Source organism: Alosa pseudoharengus, unplaced genomic scaffold (assembly GCF_046254945.1).
Source record: "Alosa pseudoharengus isolate Yale_2024_CS ecotype anadromous, Long Island Sound unplaced genomic scaffold, YU_APseudo_1.1 YU_APseudo_1.1_scf_19, whole genome shotgun sequence".
In the NCBI taxonomy this organism is placed as follows: domain Eukaryota; kingdom Metazoa; phylum Chordata; class Actinopteri; order Clupeiformes; family Clupeidae; genus Alosa; species Alosa pseudoharengus.
The window spans coordinates 8,308,209-8,323,208 of record NW_027468657.1 but is presented as its reverse complement, the minus strand read 5'-3'; the positions used below and the strand labels follow the sequence as shown (position 1 = coordinate 8,323,208).

Sequence of the window (15,000 nt, the reverse complement as noted above, 5' to 3'; positions counted from 1 at the left end):
AAACTTGATGGCACAAGAACTGACCAATAAGAAACTCTTTACAACAAGGTAGACTGCAATCAACAGTTGCCAGGGGAAACACAGTAAACAAAAATCCAAGTTCAATTGAAAAATCATAGTCAATAAAAAGCCCAAAAAATAACAAAGGAAAAAAAGAAAAAGCCAATTAATTTCAAGTATAACTTACTGATAAAATAACTACACAGCATTAAATATTCTCATTATACATTTTAAATTATTTATAAAATATATTTTGGCATATATCTTTTTTCCTTTTGTGTTTGTGTAACAAACGCTACTTTAGCTTTAGTTGAACACCAATGTTTATTTTTTTAAACTCTTGCAACAAAACATTAAAGGGATTGTCACATAACAACAGGTTATTAAAAATGATAAGAGTAAACCCTATACAGAGTTCCACATAGCAAGACGTAGTGACGACCCCTTCTATCCTAGCCCCATAGTCAAAATTCCAAAAAAGTACAAGACCGGAGCACACGGTTCTAGCAAACTGCGCTCCACTGGCTACAATCAAGAATGGGCACAGGAGAATTCAAAAACAATGAGTCCGATGTCTTTTTTGTTCTATATTTATATATATTTATATATGTATATTTCTTCGTTAAGGTTGGAGGAGGGATCCGCCTTCCTATTTCAGTCCTCCCGGGGAATTCGGGCAGCTGATATACTGGAAGTCCATTTAGCTCCATCAGTGATATAAAACAAATACTGTAAAGACCTCAGTTACTGATACTGGAATGTCTTTAGGGAAAAGGAGGGGTTGTCTTATCAGACAAATGAGGAAGTCAGAGGGGAAGAAATGAAATGAGATAGACAAGGGGAGCGTTTTTTTTTTTTTTTTTTTTTTCCCATCAAGGAGTGTATAGTGGAGCTGAGCGGAAAGGTGTCCGTGTTTGACTGAGGGGGGTCAAAATCCAGCAAGTGTCCGGCCCCACCCTCAAAAGTCCCCAGCTGTAGGGTCCCAACACAGAGCTCAGCAGAACAAGAAGCGAAGAAGAGTGAGTTTGGCAGCCGAAAGCATAACTGCGTACCAAAAAGGCATTATCAGAAAGTAATACTTCCAAGTCTTTAAAAGGCATGACTGTGCTCAAAGCAGTCAAAAAACAGTATCCACACACACAAGTCCTCGCAGAGTCACTTCCAATGGTGGATATAGAAGTAAGCAAAGGGCATGGAACATGTTACACAGTACACGATAAGCCCTCTATCTGTTCACCACCAAACTGTGATAAAAAAAAAATAACACAAAAAAAACCACAAGTAACTACTGCCATTACTAGGAAGCCACGACGACGGCCCTTGAAGCACTCACGCACACGTTCAACTCTGCGAACCCTCCCATTGTCGGCTGTCTCTCTCTCCTTCTCTCTCTCTTTCTCCTTCTCTCTAGGTCCTTCTTTCTCGCGGCCCTGGTACAGTACATCTGCATTGCTGCTATAGAGAAGGCTTTGTTGCAGACATGTGTCCTCCTGGATACCTCCACATCTGATTTCTTTTCCTCCATGTACTCTCTCTTCTGTGTGTGCCCCACACACACACATACACACACACACACACACACACACACAAACACACGCACGCTCCTGAACACAGGCTGTCTCTGTTTCACACACACACATTTACTCACTCATATACACACACAGAAGTGCGCTTGTGTGTGTGTGTGTGTGTGTGTGTGTGTGTATGTGTGTGTTTGTGAGTGTGTGGCAGCAGTGACGACGACAGCAGCAGTGGCGGCAGGGGAGAGAGGAGTGCTATCCGTGTAGGAGGAGCAGTTGGTGGAGGTGGAGGAGGCGGAGGCGGAGGAGGAGGAGGAGGTGCTGTAAGGAGGTCAGCTTGGGGCAGCAGAAGCTCCGCAGGGTTAGAGCACGATGTCCTTGAGGCGCTTACTGCCGGGGGACTCCTTGTCTCGGCCGTCCTGCAGGAGAGTGTTGATCTCCCGGACGGCCGGCTCGCTGTCCTTGCCCTCGGGCTGCCGCAGCAGGCTGTGGTTGGCGATGCGCTCGGCGTCGCGGCACTTCAGCGTGCCGTAGTTGGACAGGGGCTGCGACTGAGGCTGCGCCTTGGCCACGGGGCTCTTGAGGCGCACGGGGGACGTGATGGGGCTGACTGCCTCGCGGCCGTTACCGGCCTCGCGTACGGGGGCGCCGCCCGCCACGCAGCCGCCGTTGGCCTTGGGGCTGCAGAACTGTTGCGGAGTCGGCTCGCCGACCACCCCGCGCTTGCCCTTCAGCTCGCCGCGCTCGGCGTCGTCCGAGCCGTCCTTCCCGAAGGTGGCAAAAGTCCTTTTGGCCGTGCCGCAGGTCTCGTAGTGGGGCACCTCCATGGTGGGCGCCTCGATGGCGATGACGTTGCGGCCGTGCTCCGGGGACTTGACGCGGGCCGGGATGGGCACCCTGGGCATCCAGCAACGGTCCGAGTGTCCGAGGATGCGGCATTCGTCCTGGCAGTGGAACCCTTCAGAGGGATCTGCAGATCGAGAGAGAGAGAGAGAGAGAGAGAAAGAGAGAGAGAGAGAGAGAAAGAGAGAGACAGACAGATGGGGAGCAGAAGAAGGAGGAGGGAGAGCTGTTAAATTTGCCTTTTTAAACTGGCGCGATTCCTCAGCTTAGGCTCATTTGCGCTCTCCTTTCATGGGTTTCACCATGGTTTGTTACGCCTCTTTCATCTCCCAAGTACATGTCAGTGCTGTACGCGGGAGTAAAAGAGCCAAAGTCTGTGGCAACATGAACAGCCCTGCTTTATCCCTCACACACTACACCCCATCATCACCCACACATACGCAAAACGCATTTTCTACTTTCATGTGCAGTGCTCCTACCTCCCCATCGCCCTGTCTGCCTTCTTTAGACTTATTTCTTTGACTTCTTGCGGAGGCACTGGTTGGAAACACTTCAGTAATAGCAATTTAAAAGAGGGGGACTGTCCATTTGAAGCTCATGCATACTTGGGTTTTATGGGCAAACTGAGATGAAGGGCTAGTTTAAACAGTGCAGTCAGCTAAAGCGGCAGGCAGGGACACGAGAGAGGCCCTTGTGTTGTCGACGGCTTCGTCAGAATCGGACTGCTATAAATATGTAATGATATTTTAAAGCTTTGGTGCGGAGGAAAAAAAATATGTCTGAGCCTGTATTATTGGCATGAAATGCTTTGTTGTTTTTGGCGGAAAGTCCGTTTTAAGACAATTGTTTTGAATCATTACACAGAAGCAGATCGTTCCCTTTCCCTTTTGCTCAAGATGACTAGACTCATCATCGATTTTTTGTTTTTTTGCACTTTAATTTTCAAAAGAATTTTTTTTCACTTATATATATATATATATATATATAAATATATATATATTTTTTTTTTATTCCTGCCTGTCAGCCAGAGTTGCTCTTTCAAGCCAGCACTTTTGAATCCATACATATTTCATTATTGGCCATCTGGACAGATCACTCACCAAGTGTGCTCTGGGTGCACAAATGCTTCCCCAAATATCAACAAACAGCGTTTGGCTTCGCCTCTCTAAGGGCAGAGCTCACTTGAAAAAAGCACAGCACTTCATTCCAGCGTATTGCACAGATATGCAAGCACACACAGCTGAATTGTTTTGAGAAACAAAGACAAGCCTGCAATTACATAGCCCTTGGGGGGGGGGTGCCTTACATTAGACATTATTTGAGAGCACAATAAACAAAAAAAGATGCATGTTCACCATTGCGGCCTATGCTGTATGCAAAAGGCTTTCTAAGGATTTATTTCTCTAGAACATTCCATCTGATCCTGCGGACAGGTCTGTGATGCTGCGTCGAGTGATGTACGTCGAAGGTCACCCGACAAGACGGTGATGAGGACTTCCATTGACCACTTCCACCCGTTTCGAGCCTCGCGTCTAGCAACCAGCATCCCCAAGCCTGACAGATTGGCCAATTAAAATCACTAATTATCTGTTTTTCGCCCCTTTTCCCTCCCTGAACTCTGAGAGGGCACCTCAGCTTTGGGCTCCAGATCAATATTTAAAGATTGGAGGCGAATTCCAGCGGCAGCCCTGCCAGAGCTGTCTTCTTTAAAGCGTGATCGGGGGAGATTGACGGATGGGCTGCTGAAGTTGATGCGGTGGGGGGTGGGTGGGTTGGGTTTGGGGGTGGGTGGGGGGGTGAGGCTATTTTAGCTCTGCTATGGCAGATGTGGGGGTGTGAGCGCTGTGTTCACAGCCATGAGGAGGCAGTGGCAGCAGCAGCAGCAGCATTGGGAGGCGACAGGCTGTGCTTGGCAGACATCAATTTCACATCATGGGATTCTTCAGCTTGGAGAGATGTGGCTAAGCCTTTACCTGTGGGCTCTCAATGTGGGGTTTTGTGTAAGCATACGCATGGTATGTGAATAGGTGAAAGGAAGGATTAAACCTTCACACACACACACACACACACACACACACACACACACACATACACACATAGCTGATGGCACATTCGCCTTCACATTCACCCGTGAGAATGGAAATTTTTAAAAAATGAAATAGAAAAATAAAGCTCTGGATCGACTGTGGTGGCTGAAGTGGCTAAAATTTAGCCGGTAATTTCCAGTCCTCGGAGCACTCACAAGTCCACATCTTGAAAGGGCTTTTCATCACCAAAAGTCAATGTTATCACCATGGCAACAAGAGTGAGCCTTACCATTGTCCCTATACAACATGGCTGAGGCTGGCTAGCACACCTGCTATAGTGCAGTTTTGCTCTCAGAGAATTCCCATATAAAAATTAAACGACCCCTGGCCCAAACACGCACACACACACTTCCCCAACCCTTCTGGCTACATTCACACGCTTACAGTTGAGGACGAAGCTGCATCCTGGGCACCAAATAATACAGCCCTAAACATATTCAAATCATATTTTTTCTCCAAGCATCGTGAATGGTCTGAATACAGATCGACATTTACACAACTCTCTCTCTCTTTCTCTCTCTCTCTCTTTCTCTCCTGCTCTCTTTCCCTCTCCCACTCTCTCTCTCCCCCTCTCTCTCTCTTTCTCTCTCCCACTCTCTCTCTCTCTCTTTCTCTCTCCCGCTCTCTTTCTCTCTCTATTTCCCTTCATACAGAGGGACAGACGAATGCACTGCTTTTTTTCACCCCCCCCCCCTCTCTTTCAGGGTCTCCCGGGGAGCTATTCTATCATAAATTGCATCGTTCTGAAAAGCAGAACGCCATCAACGGTACGGCTCTTACTTCCTGCCCATGCGCCATCCACACAGCTCACAGATGTTTCCCTCAAAGGTCCCCAGCAACTATACAACACATTGAAATTAATAAAAAAAGAGGGAAGAAAAAGACAGAAAAGAAAGCCAACCCTCCCCCCCCCCCCCGAATATAGAAGGACAGAAAAAACTTTTCCCGTCTTTTTCATGGGGAAGTGGGGGAAAAAGCCCAACGGCTGACATTCACTGCGGCGGATTTGATGTTATTTTCCCCCCTTTTCTCTAATGATCCAACTAGAAACTAGGGTCTTGTGATGGCTCCCCTGCTGTGAGTGACTGCTGAAAGTCATCAGGAAAATAAGCTTGCCAATCAGTTCCGGGAAAAGACTTAAAATACAGCGCTGAGCAGTTTTATCAGTGGGAACATTTCCTATCTTGGATTTAATACCTATTAATTACACAGCACTACATCAGCAGGTGGTGATGATGGCTCTCTCCCCAACACCCCCCCCAACCCCTCCCCCCGCTCCAGATTCAGAAACTGAAGTAAAGTTTAATGGTGTAAAAAGAATGTGGGGAGCATCCTACAGTCCCTGGCTTCTGCTGACAAATCGGAAATGCAGAGGGGGAATGGAGGTGGGGGGGTTAATTCTGAATTTGTGAGGATGAAAGACTGAGAAGGCATTGGGGAGCGCTTTAAATATGTATGCCCAGATATGCGAGCCTGCGCGTAGCTTCCGCGGCGCTGAGGAACAGTAAATATTGCCACTTCAAATGCAAGGCGCTGAATCCTCCTGACAGCGCACTGTGTGGTCTACTCTTGTAGCTACTTAGAATAAAACAGCGTTCTGCTCTGGATGGAGATAAAGGTATTCACCTGTTTCAGGTCGTTCTCCACTTCCGCTCACGTGCAACTAGTGTGAAAAGACCCAGTGTAAGGCATCCTTCTCCAGCACAATTAAAGCAAAGGGAGGGGGGGGGGGTGTCAAGGTTATTGTGGGGGATAATGAGAGGAGGTGGGCGTAGAGGAAGTGATGCGGGCTCTCAGAAACAACTGGCACTGACATACACACATCCTCGTTTCATTGTGTAGCCTCTTGATGCGCTACACAGCTGCGTATGCGCACCTGTAGATCTCGTTTGTTGTCCTAAATTGGTCTAAATGGAACAAATCAGCAAAAGGCTGGACCTACAACCACCCCCACCCCCACCCATCCCCCCACCCAATTGTGAAAAAGGAATAGCTTTTCATTTGAACAGGGGGTGGGGGATGAGACGATTCCAGAACTCTTTGAGCATTTGCCAGTCCCTCTCATCCCATTTGGCAGCTGATGTGCTCCTGCTTGGAAAACAGACTATGTTTTGCCTCCAGAAAAAAAAAAAAAATGCAAAGACAAACCTCCAGGTTCACCATGGTGATGTAATCCTGTAGAGCGAATGTGCCGTTCTCTTATGTTGGTTAGCATATGAGCGCGCTCGCTCGCTCGCTTTCTAAGAGAGAGGCTGGGAAGAGTCTTTCATGTGGGTCCGTGGACTGAGTGCTCAAACGCCCCGTCGCACCATAGCGTGGCTGATTTGACAAGCTTTCACAAGACCTAGAAATCACTGGGGCCTTGCAGTTGTTGATAAGTACTAAAAAATCTGTGCTTAAAAAAAAAAAAAACGTCAGCTTTACATAATATGAATTACGCTGTACCACTATCCACACACTATCTAACATATCCATAAATTGGGCAGCTACGCGTTTATCCTGTATGCATAGCGGTGCTTACACTTTGACCTGAACCTTGGATAGCAATTATATGATACATGGCAGTTGCAAATGCATTCAAAAAAGAGGAAGCACATGCAGCTAACGCATAAATTCCGCTCATATTGGTGGCTACTGTTCAGGAAAAAAAGGATCACCTCATTTTCTAATTATATCTCGCTGTTGCAGACCCTCATAAACATGAATGCGAGACATAAATTGTGCAGTGAAGCCCAAACATTTGGTTTTTGTTCAGCCACAAGCGACATTAGTGCTGTTATTATGTCTCTGGCTTGTGGGCTGGTGTCTTGTGTTCGTTTATTTTTTTTCCTTTTTTTGGGGTAGCTCTCCACCGAATGGCCTGTGAATCCAACTGATAAAACGATACATCTGGAGTCAAGCTCTGTGAAGGAGAACACAGGGGTGAGGAGAGGGGAGAGGGGAGAGGCAGACGGTGCAGTCGATGCGCTGCTCCGCTCTTTTCTCTGAGCGCCGGGCGCGAGAATGCTCTGGAACAAGCAGCCAATGAATGAGGACTGGATAGAACATTAATCCCTTTGACCCTTTTAAGGACAGATTGGCTGAGGTCAGTCTCCCGAGATTGGCGCCGCTGCCGCTAAAAAGACTCGCTTTTGGTAACGAGTCACAGTCTAGATAGGGAGGGATGTTGCTTGTGGAGGATGCTGTATTTTTGGATTTCTCTTCCCACGTATGGTATTTTTGCTATTCTCTCAGACCTACTCTGCAGTATACTTAGATCACCATTCAAAAAGGTGTGTGTGTGTGGGGGGGGGGGGGGAATGATGAACACTGTCGACTGACTTTCAGAGCAAATTAAACGAAACACCTAAAGGTCCCGTCGGAAGGCCTCCGCGGTCTTTCTCTATCCCCACTTACGTCCAGACAAACGGGTCAACACGCCGGCCTCCATGGCCTCTCCTATAAGCACCAGCGGCAGCAGCGCCAGCTGCGCCCTCCTTGTGGGCAGCGCCGAGCCCCAGCGCTGCCCACGAGGGAGAGCCCAAGCGCTGCTGTCATCCCAGGCAGGCCAGCCCTGGCCGCTCCCCCATAAATCAGCCCGGAGCCCTGAGCCCCCGCGGGAGTGCAAGATGGAGTGTGATGGGCTTGTTTTTACAAACAGTGGAGGGGCACCCTGGTGGAGGCACGCCGCCGACCGCTTGGCATGCAGCGCAGGGAACAGCCCGTCTCCCCTCCTCCTCGTCTCCTCCTCAAGCTTTCGTTCCCTCTTTTCTTCCTTCCTTCCTTCCATCCTTCCCCCACATCTTATTTCTGTCCTCCAGCAACCCCTCATTTCCCTGTTGTCTTTCATTCATTCAAACCTGTCTTTCTTACTCACTATTTTTTTCAGTGAAAAAAACAAAACATCCATTTTATGGAGACAGAAAAAACGCTTTTTTGGGTGACTCAACTGCACGGTTCTCCTACATCTACCCCAACACCCCCACCCACCTAATCCGCCCCCAACCTCTCCTTCATGTGCTCCTGATATTAATAATTGAGGAAATGACTCTCATTGCATGGTCTTGTTAAGAGCTGTCGTATGGTTGGCAAGTCAGGGGAGCTCCGGCACATTTCTTAGCATTAGTACCAGTCAATTTATCAGGATGTGATTCACAATCTAGTCTCGCCGAGTGGTGGTGAGTGTGTCTGACAGTCAAGTCACTTCGGTAAACGCCGCGCGGTGATTCCTCGCCGCGCAACGCTAGCTGACGGCCCAAGTTAGTTTGGGGTCCAGCAACCTGCCGTCCTAATTTTTCTTCTCCTCTTTCAGCAACGTTGCTTTTATGAATGACTTTAAAAAGGCAATAGTAAATCAATGCCAAGTGTGGCGTATGTTATAACACCCCACATGCGCGCCCCCGACCCCCTTCTTCCTGCTACCGCCCTGGCTGCCTAGCAGCCTCGCTCCGGCACGCTTTTCACGGCAGGAGCCCGGCTAAAGAATGAATCCCTAAACTGGTGTTGACAAACAATGCAGTGGCTTTTAAATTGGTACAAACAGCATCTGTTTAACAGCTGTGTAACAGCACAGAGAGGGGAGAGAGAGGGGGAGGGAGGGGGGGGACGCCTCGCTGATGCTGTTTTATAAATCACTTTGTCATCGTAGAGAGAGAGAGAGCACTGTGGGCTTTTTTTTCAAAGGGAAGATGTGCAGACCAGTGGATGGCTTGATGCTCTGGTAATGAGCGTGGCTTGCAGTTGATGATGACATGTGCTGATGTGTGTGTGTGCTGTGTGTGTGTGTGTGTGTGTGTGTGTGTGTGTGAGTGTGTGGCGGCTCTCCAAAGCCCTGCTACTAATTCTATTTCTCAGCACGACACCTCTTCACACTCCATCATGACTTGCCAGCCGACACAACACACTTGTTTGCAGCATAGTGCTTCTGGGACATTAGCAACACAACCAATATTGTAGCATATAACAATAGTCCCATTTTAATGGACCATTTAGACAACAGCCCAGAGGTAACCATCCTGAGATAATCAGTGATCAGTCAATAGTCATCAGCAATCAGTAGGCTAGCGGTCAATGGTGGAAACAACCAGGCCTGTAGTGTATCCACTCAAAAGCACCATAAAGATGGCCAAAGCACTGTCACGCTTCACTGAAACCTTGAGGGTACTGGACCATGGAGAGAGACTGGGCTCTTCCTAAGAAGGCTCTGCATACCATCACATAACCATAATACAGCCCAGCACAGCATGCTAGCCAGCTAGTCCAGCAGGAGCAGAGTTCTCAACAAAAAAAAAAAACCCTATGGTCTCCGGCTTGCCCAGTGCTTGAGCAAAAAGGGCAATCCCGCAGGGGTCAGACCAACCTCGGAGACAAGGAAGGCCTTTACGAGGAAAAGACATATGGAGTACGGAGAGGAAGACAGGGAAAACGAGGGGAATGGGAAGAGAAAAGATAAACAGGATTTAGTGCTGTGTCCTTCATGGGTCTGAGGAGAGGCAGAGCAGAGCAGAGCAGAGTCTCTCATTAGAGAGCGGAGAGCAGAGCACAGAAGGAGCTGCTGTCATGGCCGCTCCGCAACCCTCCAAGTAGCTTTGGAATGGCGGACCTCAAATTAACTCACAAAGGGCCACGACAACAGCGGCCGCATGCATTAGCACGCACACACACACACACACACACACACACACACACACACACACACACACACACAGACACTCGCTAGCCCATCCGGGTACTGTGACTGCATGCGGGTTTTTTCATTATTATTTCATTCTTATCCCATTTCTGTTCCCCCTTCTCTTCTCTCCTGCTCCCCTGCTTTCCTGACGAATTCCTCGTTGAGGACATCTTTAAATACACTGTAACAAATACTGAGTGCATTTTCTGTGTTTAAGCTTGACCGAGCTATCTCACTAATTTGCTCCTAAACCCTTGAGCCTGAGAGGAGAGAGAGAGAGAGAGAGAGAGAGAGAGAGAGAGAGAGAGAGAGAGAGAGAGAGATAGGGACAACGCTGACAGTAAATTACATCTGTGAGGGGACGAGCTGGGGTGGGGGGTGGAGGGGATCGGCAGTGGTGGAGGAGGTGGGGGTGGGTGGGTTGGCTGGAGGACGCAAACTTATTGGCTGCAGAGGATGAAATGATCTGTGAGAAGCACATTGCTGAAGTCACTGAACCCCACTGAATTCTCCAGGGCAACAGCCTTAGCTGTGGCAAGCCTATGAGATGTTTCTCTATTAAGGATTTATTTGCTGTTTTGTAAGTGAAAAAAAAGACCAAACGGGATGGAACGCAAAGAATTGAAGTATTTTTCAGGGCAGCGATGGCAAAAAATAGATATGCGAGCTTGCTTCATGTAGGACTTGTTTTTATTTTTGCCTGTCAGCTAGCTGCCTGAAATCTCGCCGTAATATGGCATCCTTCCCTGTGCAGTCTTTAGTTGAAAACAAATATTTGTAAACAGCAAAAAACTGCAGGGTTGGATTTCTGATAGCTAATTAGAGAGAATAGACGCTGTATTGCTGCAGTGTCCCTACTACAGACAGTAGCTGTGCTTGTGCTCTTTGTGTTTTACGTTGCATCTTTGTCATAATAACAGCCTGGTACTCTACACATATACCTGTCACATCCATTAGATACCTCTACAACACTCGTATTGTGATAACTTAACACTGTGTGTGTGTTTCCCCACTGTGTTTTTCCAAGACACTTGTGGCATTCTGCCGCAATGAAACCAATGCCTGTCTGCCCAAAGACTGACAAAAAAAAAACCCACCTGGACACACTGCAACTTGAGCTCCACAAATCAATGTGTCTTCCTTCAACAGCTGGGGCCCCAAAGACTGAGGAGGAATACTAACGCTAACGTCTCCAGACTTCCTGTCCCAGTGCGCGGCGCGGCGCGCTACGCTACGCTACCGCTCGCACCCACAGCGCCTTACATAATTAATGTGATGCGCCTTCTCATTCAGGGATGTTCACTCTGTGTCAGGCTCAGCCTTGGCTATGTGTTGTGTATTCTTTTTTATCTTGGCTGCAGGACCCAGTGTATTCCTCTACACACACACACACACATATACACTCGCACACACACACACACACACACACACACACACACACACACACACACACACACATACACCACCACCATCACCACAACCACTGTCATCCCTACTAAAGCACCCAGAACTCATACACACACACACACAAACGCACACACACACACACACACGTGCGCGCACACGCACACACACGTGGCTTTTTCTTGTCTCCCTTCCCTACAACTTGAGCTGCACGTGGAAGCAGGTCGGCGATGGGAGGAGGAAGTCTCACGACAAGTCATGGACATGTGTGTGTGAGTATGTGTCTCTCTCTGTGTGTGTGTGTGTGTGTGTGTGTGTGTGTGTGTGTGTGTTGGAGTGGGAGGGTTGAACGCAGTGGTGTTGTGGTCTGTCAGATGTCAGGCCCTGCGCTTCTCTATCTCTGACCAGCGTAGCGCGCCGAGTCGAGCCAAACCCCGGAGGAGAGAGAGAGAGAGAGAGAGAGAGAGAGAGAGATGAGAGAGAGAGAGAGAGAGAGAGAGAGAGAGAGAGAGAGAGATGAGCTCAGACTCCAGTGAGGTGCAGTGAACATGACGGACAGGGCCCTGCTAGACCAACGGAACCGCCGGTGCCTCTCGGTGTCAAACCCAGAAACAGGGATTGAAAAAAACAAAAGTCGGCTAGGTGGAAGATGCGGAACAGCGTAGGTTCGCTCTCTGTGTGTGTGTGTGTGTGTGTGTGTGTGTGTGTGTGTGTGTGTGTGTGTGTGTGTGTGTGTTTGGTTTGGTGAGTATGTGTGAGTGGGTGGATTAGAGGGGGGGGGGGGGGGGTGAGAGTTTCTCCTCAACAGACAACAAAGTACATTCTGTTTGGCATCTCCAGACACCAGGCCTCTCTCTTCCTGCTTCTCCATTTTTCACACTTGAGAGGCAGCACAACGCAAACCTCAACGCCTCGCCGATGCAAGCAGCCGCCGACACAGAGCAGCCCTGACAGGCGGCTCGGTTCGACCCGTCGGAAGATAAACACCGCGCCACTGTTATGATCTGGGTAATGTAACAGCAGTGAGAGTGGCGCGAGCGGGCGACTGGGCAAGAGCGCGTGAGTAAAAGCGCGGAGCACAAGGGCCGGTAATTGGCTCCTCTCTCTCTCTCTCTCTCTCTCTCTCTCTCTCTCTCTCTCTCTCTCTCTCTCTTTCTCTCTCTCTCTCCGTGTCTGGTGCCCACGGTGGGTGGCATGCTGATCTGTGACATTAAATGCCCTTCTCCGTGGCAGGGCGAGCGTGGTGGAGCCGAGCAGAAGTGACGGGTCTCCGGCGCTCATCGTTCGGCCTGACCTTGCGCTCTCCCGCCCTCCCGTCCCCCTTGTCACATATCTGGCACATGTGTGGAACAGACTCCTCCTGAGGGGGGGGGGGGGGGTGATGGCGGCCGAGGAGTTATTTGAGGCCGTGTAGTTCTTCAACAACTCAGCATCTGAATAACTCTTTGTGTCAGGCAGAAGAACCTCACTGCGTCCACTTTACTTCAAGGACCATTTTTGTGTGTGTGTGTGTGAGTAGTGGTCTGAGGGGGTGAAGGGTGTGGGGGATGGGGGGGCGGGTTCTGTATCAGCCATCTTCAAAGAGCCGGCACAAACAATGTCTGAGAAGGGCATGCCAACGTGTCCTCAAGGAAGCCGACGTCACGTGAGCTAATCATCTCGTGTGGCAGGATATTAAATTAGACGTCTGTTCGGAGGGAGGCGCGCTGGCCCGTGTCCGTCTTCGGCTGGAGACTTATTAGGTTTCTCTTTGTTTTAGGCCCCATTGTCGTGCTAATACGAGTGCTCCTCTCAGGAGGTTTTCATTATTGCCATGATTGCCGAGCCTGATAACGGCACTAATGAAAAAAGAAAGACAAGCCCCCCCCCTCCCTCCCTCTCTCCCTCCCACCCCTCCCTCTCCACATACACTTCTTTGACCCCGGAGGGTGGGGGGGACGGGGCACTTGTGGAGGCAGGGTGGTGAGAGAGGGGTGGGTGATGGGGCTTTTTTCTTGGCTGTGTGGATCTGAAAGGCCAAGCCAGCCTTGCTCCAGCACCCCCGCCCACCTCGGTCCCCCAGGCCTGCCCCCAGCCCCTAAACCCCGCTGGCTTCAGAGCGACCCGCGGTGCTCCTTAATGGGTCGAGCACGAGGAGCAGAACATCATTAAAAAGCCCATTTTCAATCACTTCCCTCTCCACCGTTAAACTTAACAGCCATCCTTCCCCATTATGTTTTATCCTCCTTTTTTTTAAAAGGGGGTTTGGGGGCAAGGGCCTAAAATCATGAAGGTTAATTGGCTGCACGGAGAACAAATTGATCGAATTCCGCTCTCGTTCACAGCGAAACCTTGAAAAGGCAAGAAACAATGACATGGAAATAGGGAGGATAAATATTCTATTGCCATTACAAAGAGCCTGAAAGTCGAGCCCCTGAGTTTTGTGGGGGTGGGGGTGGGGGGGGGGGGTGAGGTAGGGGACTTGGTTTGCTCCAGAGGGAATAAAGGTTGCATAAACATAGGCAGAATATGCCTGCTTTGACGGACGAAGGAATTTGCACATAAAGGTTTTCTTTTATACGTGTGTGTGTGTGTGTGTGTGTGTGTGTGTATATGTGTGTGTACGTGTGTATGTTTGGGAAGGGGGGGAGGTCGTCTGCAGTCCGCCTTTATCAGTTGCAGTCACACAGGCCTTCTGGCAAGGTAGGAGGGGCCGCCCGGCATCCGTGGGCCCCGACTGATCTCCTCGTCTTCTGCCGGCTCTTTAATCTTTCATCAATAGGTGATAATCTGGCCCAGCCGCGGTCATTTTGTGCGGGAGGGGAGATAGTCTCGCTGGAAATGGTGAATTTTAACACGCTGAGCTCATCGGAGCAAGGTGACTGAGGACATTCGGCGGAGGGAGAGAGGGAGGGAGGGGAGGCGATGCGATGCGAGGAGAGGAGAGGAGGTGTGGTGTGGCCAGGCGGAGCGAGGAGAGGGGCTGCGTGCGAATAAGAATGGGACCGGGGACCGCAGACGCTGGACGCTTCCCGGCGCTTTCCTGCGGCCGTTGCGAAAGTGAGCGACACGTCTTAACATCTGCCTTCATCCATGTTTTATGGGCCAAGCCTGTCTGCTGTACCTGTCTAAGTGTGTGTGTGTGTATAAGTGTAAGTGTGTGTGTGTCTGTGTGTGTCTGTGAGTGTATGAGAGAGATAGAGAGAAAGAGAGTCAGAGAGAGAAAAAAAGAGAGAGAGAGAGAGAATGTATCTCTATGTAGTTTCCCCACGCTGTGCAGAAATATCTGCATTCCAAATGATTTGAAGATGACAGAGAGCATAGCACTGATAGTGTATGCAGGATCTCTCTCATTGAATATACATAAAGAATGGGAATGTATTGAGTGGTGCCAGGCATAGGTAGCGACTAGCTAGGAGACGCTTTTGTCTCACCGCTAATTAATACGCAGCAGGAAGACATTTAATCTGCTTCTGCAACAGATTCCACACAGGCGGAAATGGATTGGGGGGAT

At 49.3% G+C, this 15,000-nt stretch overlaps 1 protein-coding gene across 2 annotated transcripts in view; it reads right to left on the bottom strand.

The window, feature by feature from the left end:
• pcdh19 (protocadherin 19) overlaps positions 1 to 15,000 on the bottom strand; it is a 62,463-nt gene that overhangs the window by 723 nt on the left and 46,740 nt on the right. For both annotated transcript variants that reach the window (XM_076291612.1, XM_076291613.1), the window contains exon 5: positions 1 to 2,490. This exon is cut by the window's left edge and continues 723 nt beyond it. In XM_076291612.1, coding sequence (XP_076147727.1) covers positions 1,883 to 2,490 — 608 coding nt within the window. In that variant the 3' untranslated portion in view covers positions 1 to 1,882. The remainder of the gene's footprint in view (positions 2,491 to 15,000) is intronic.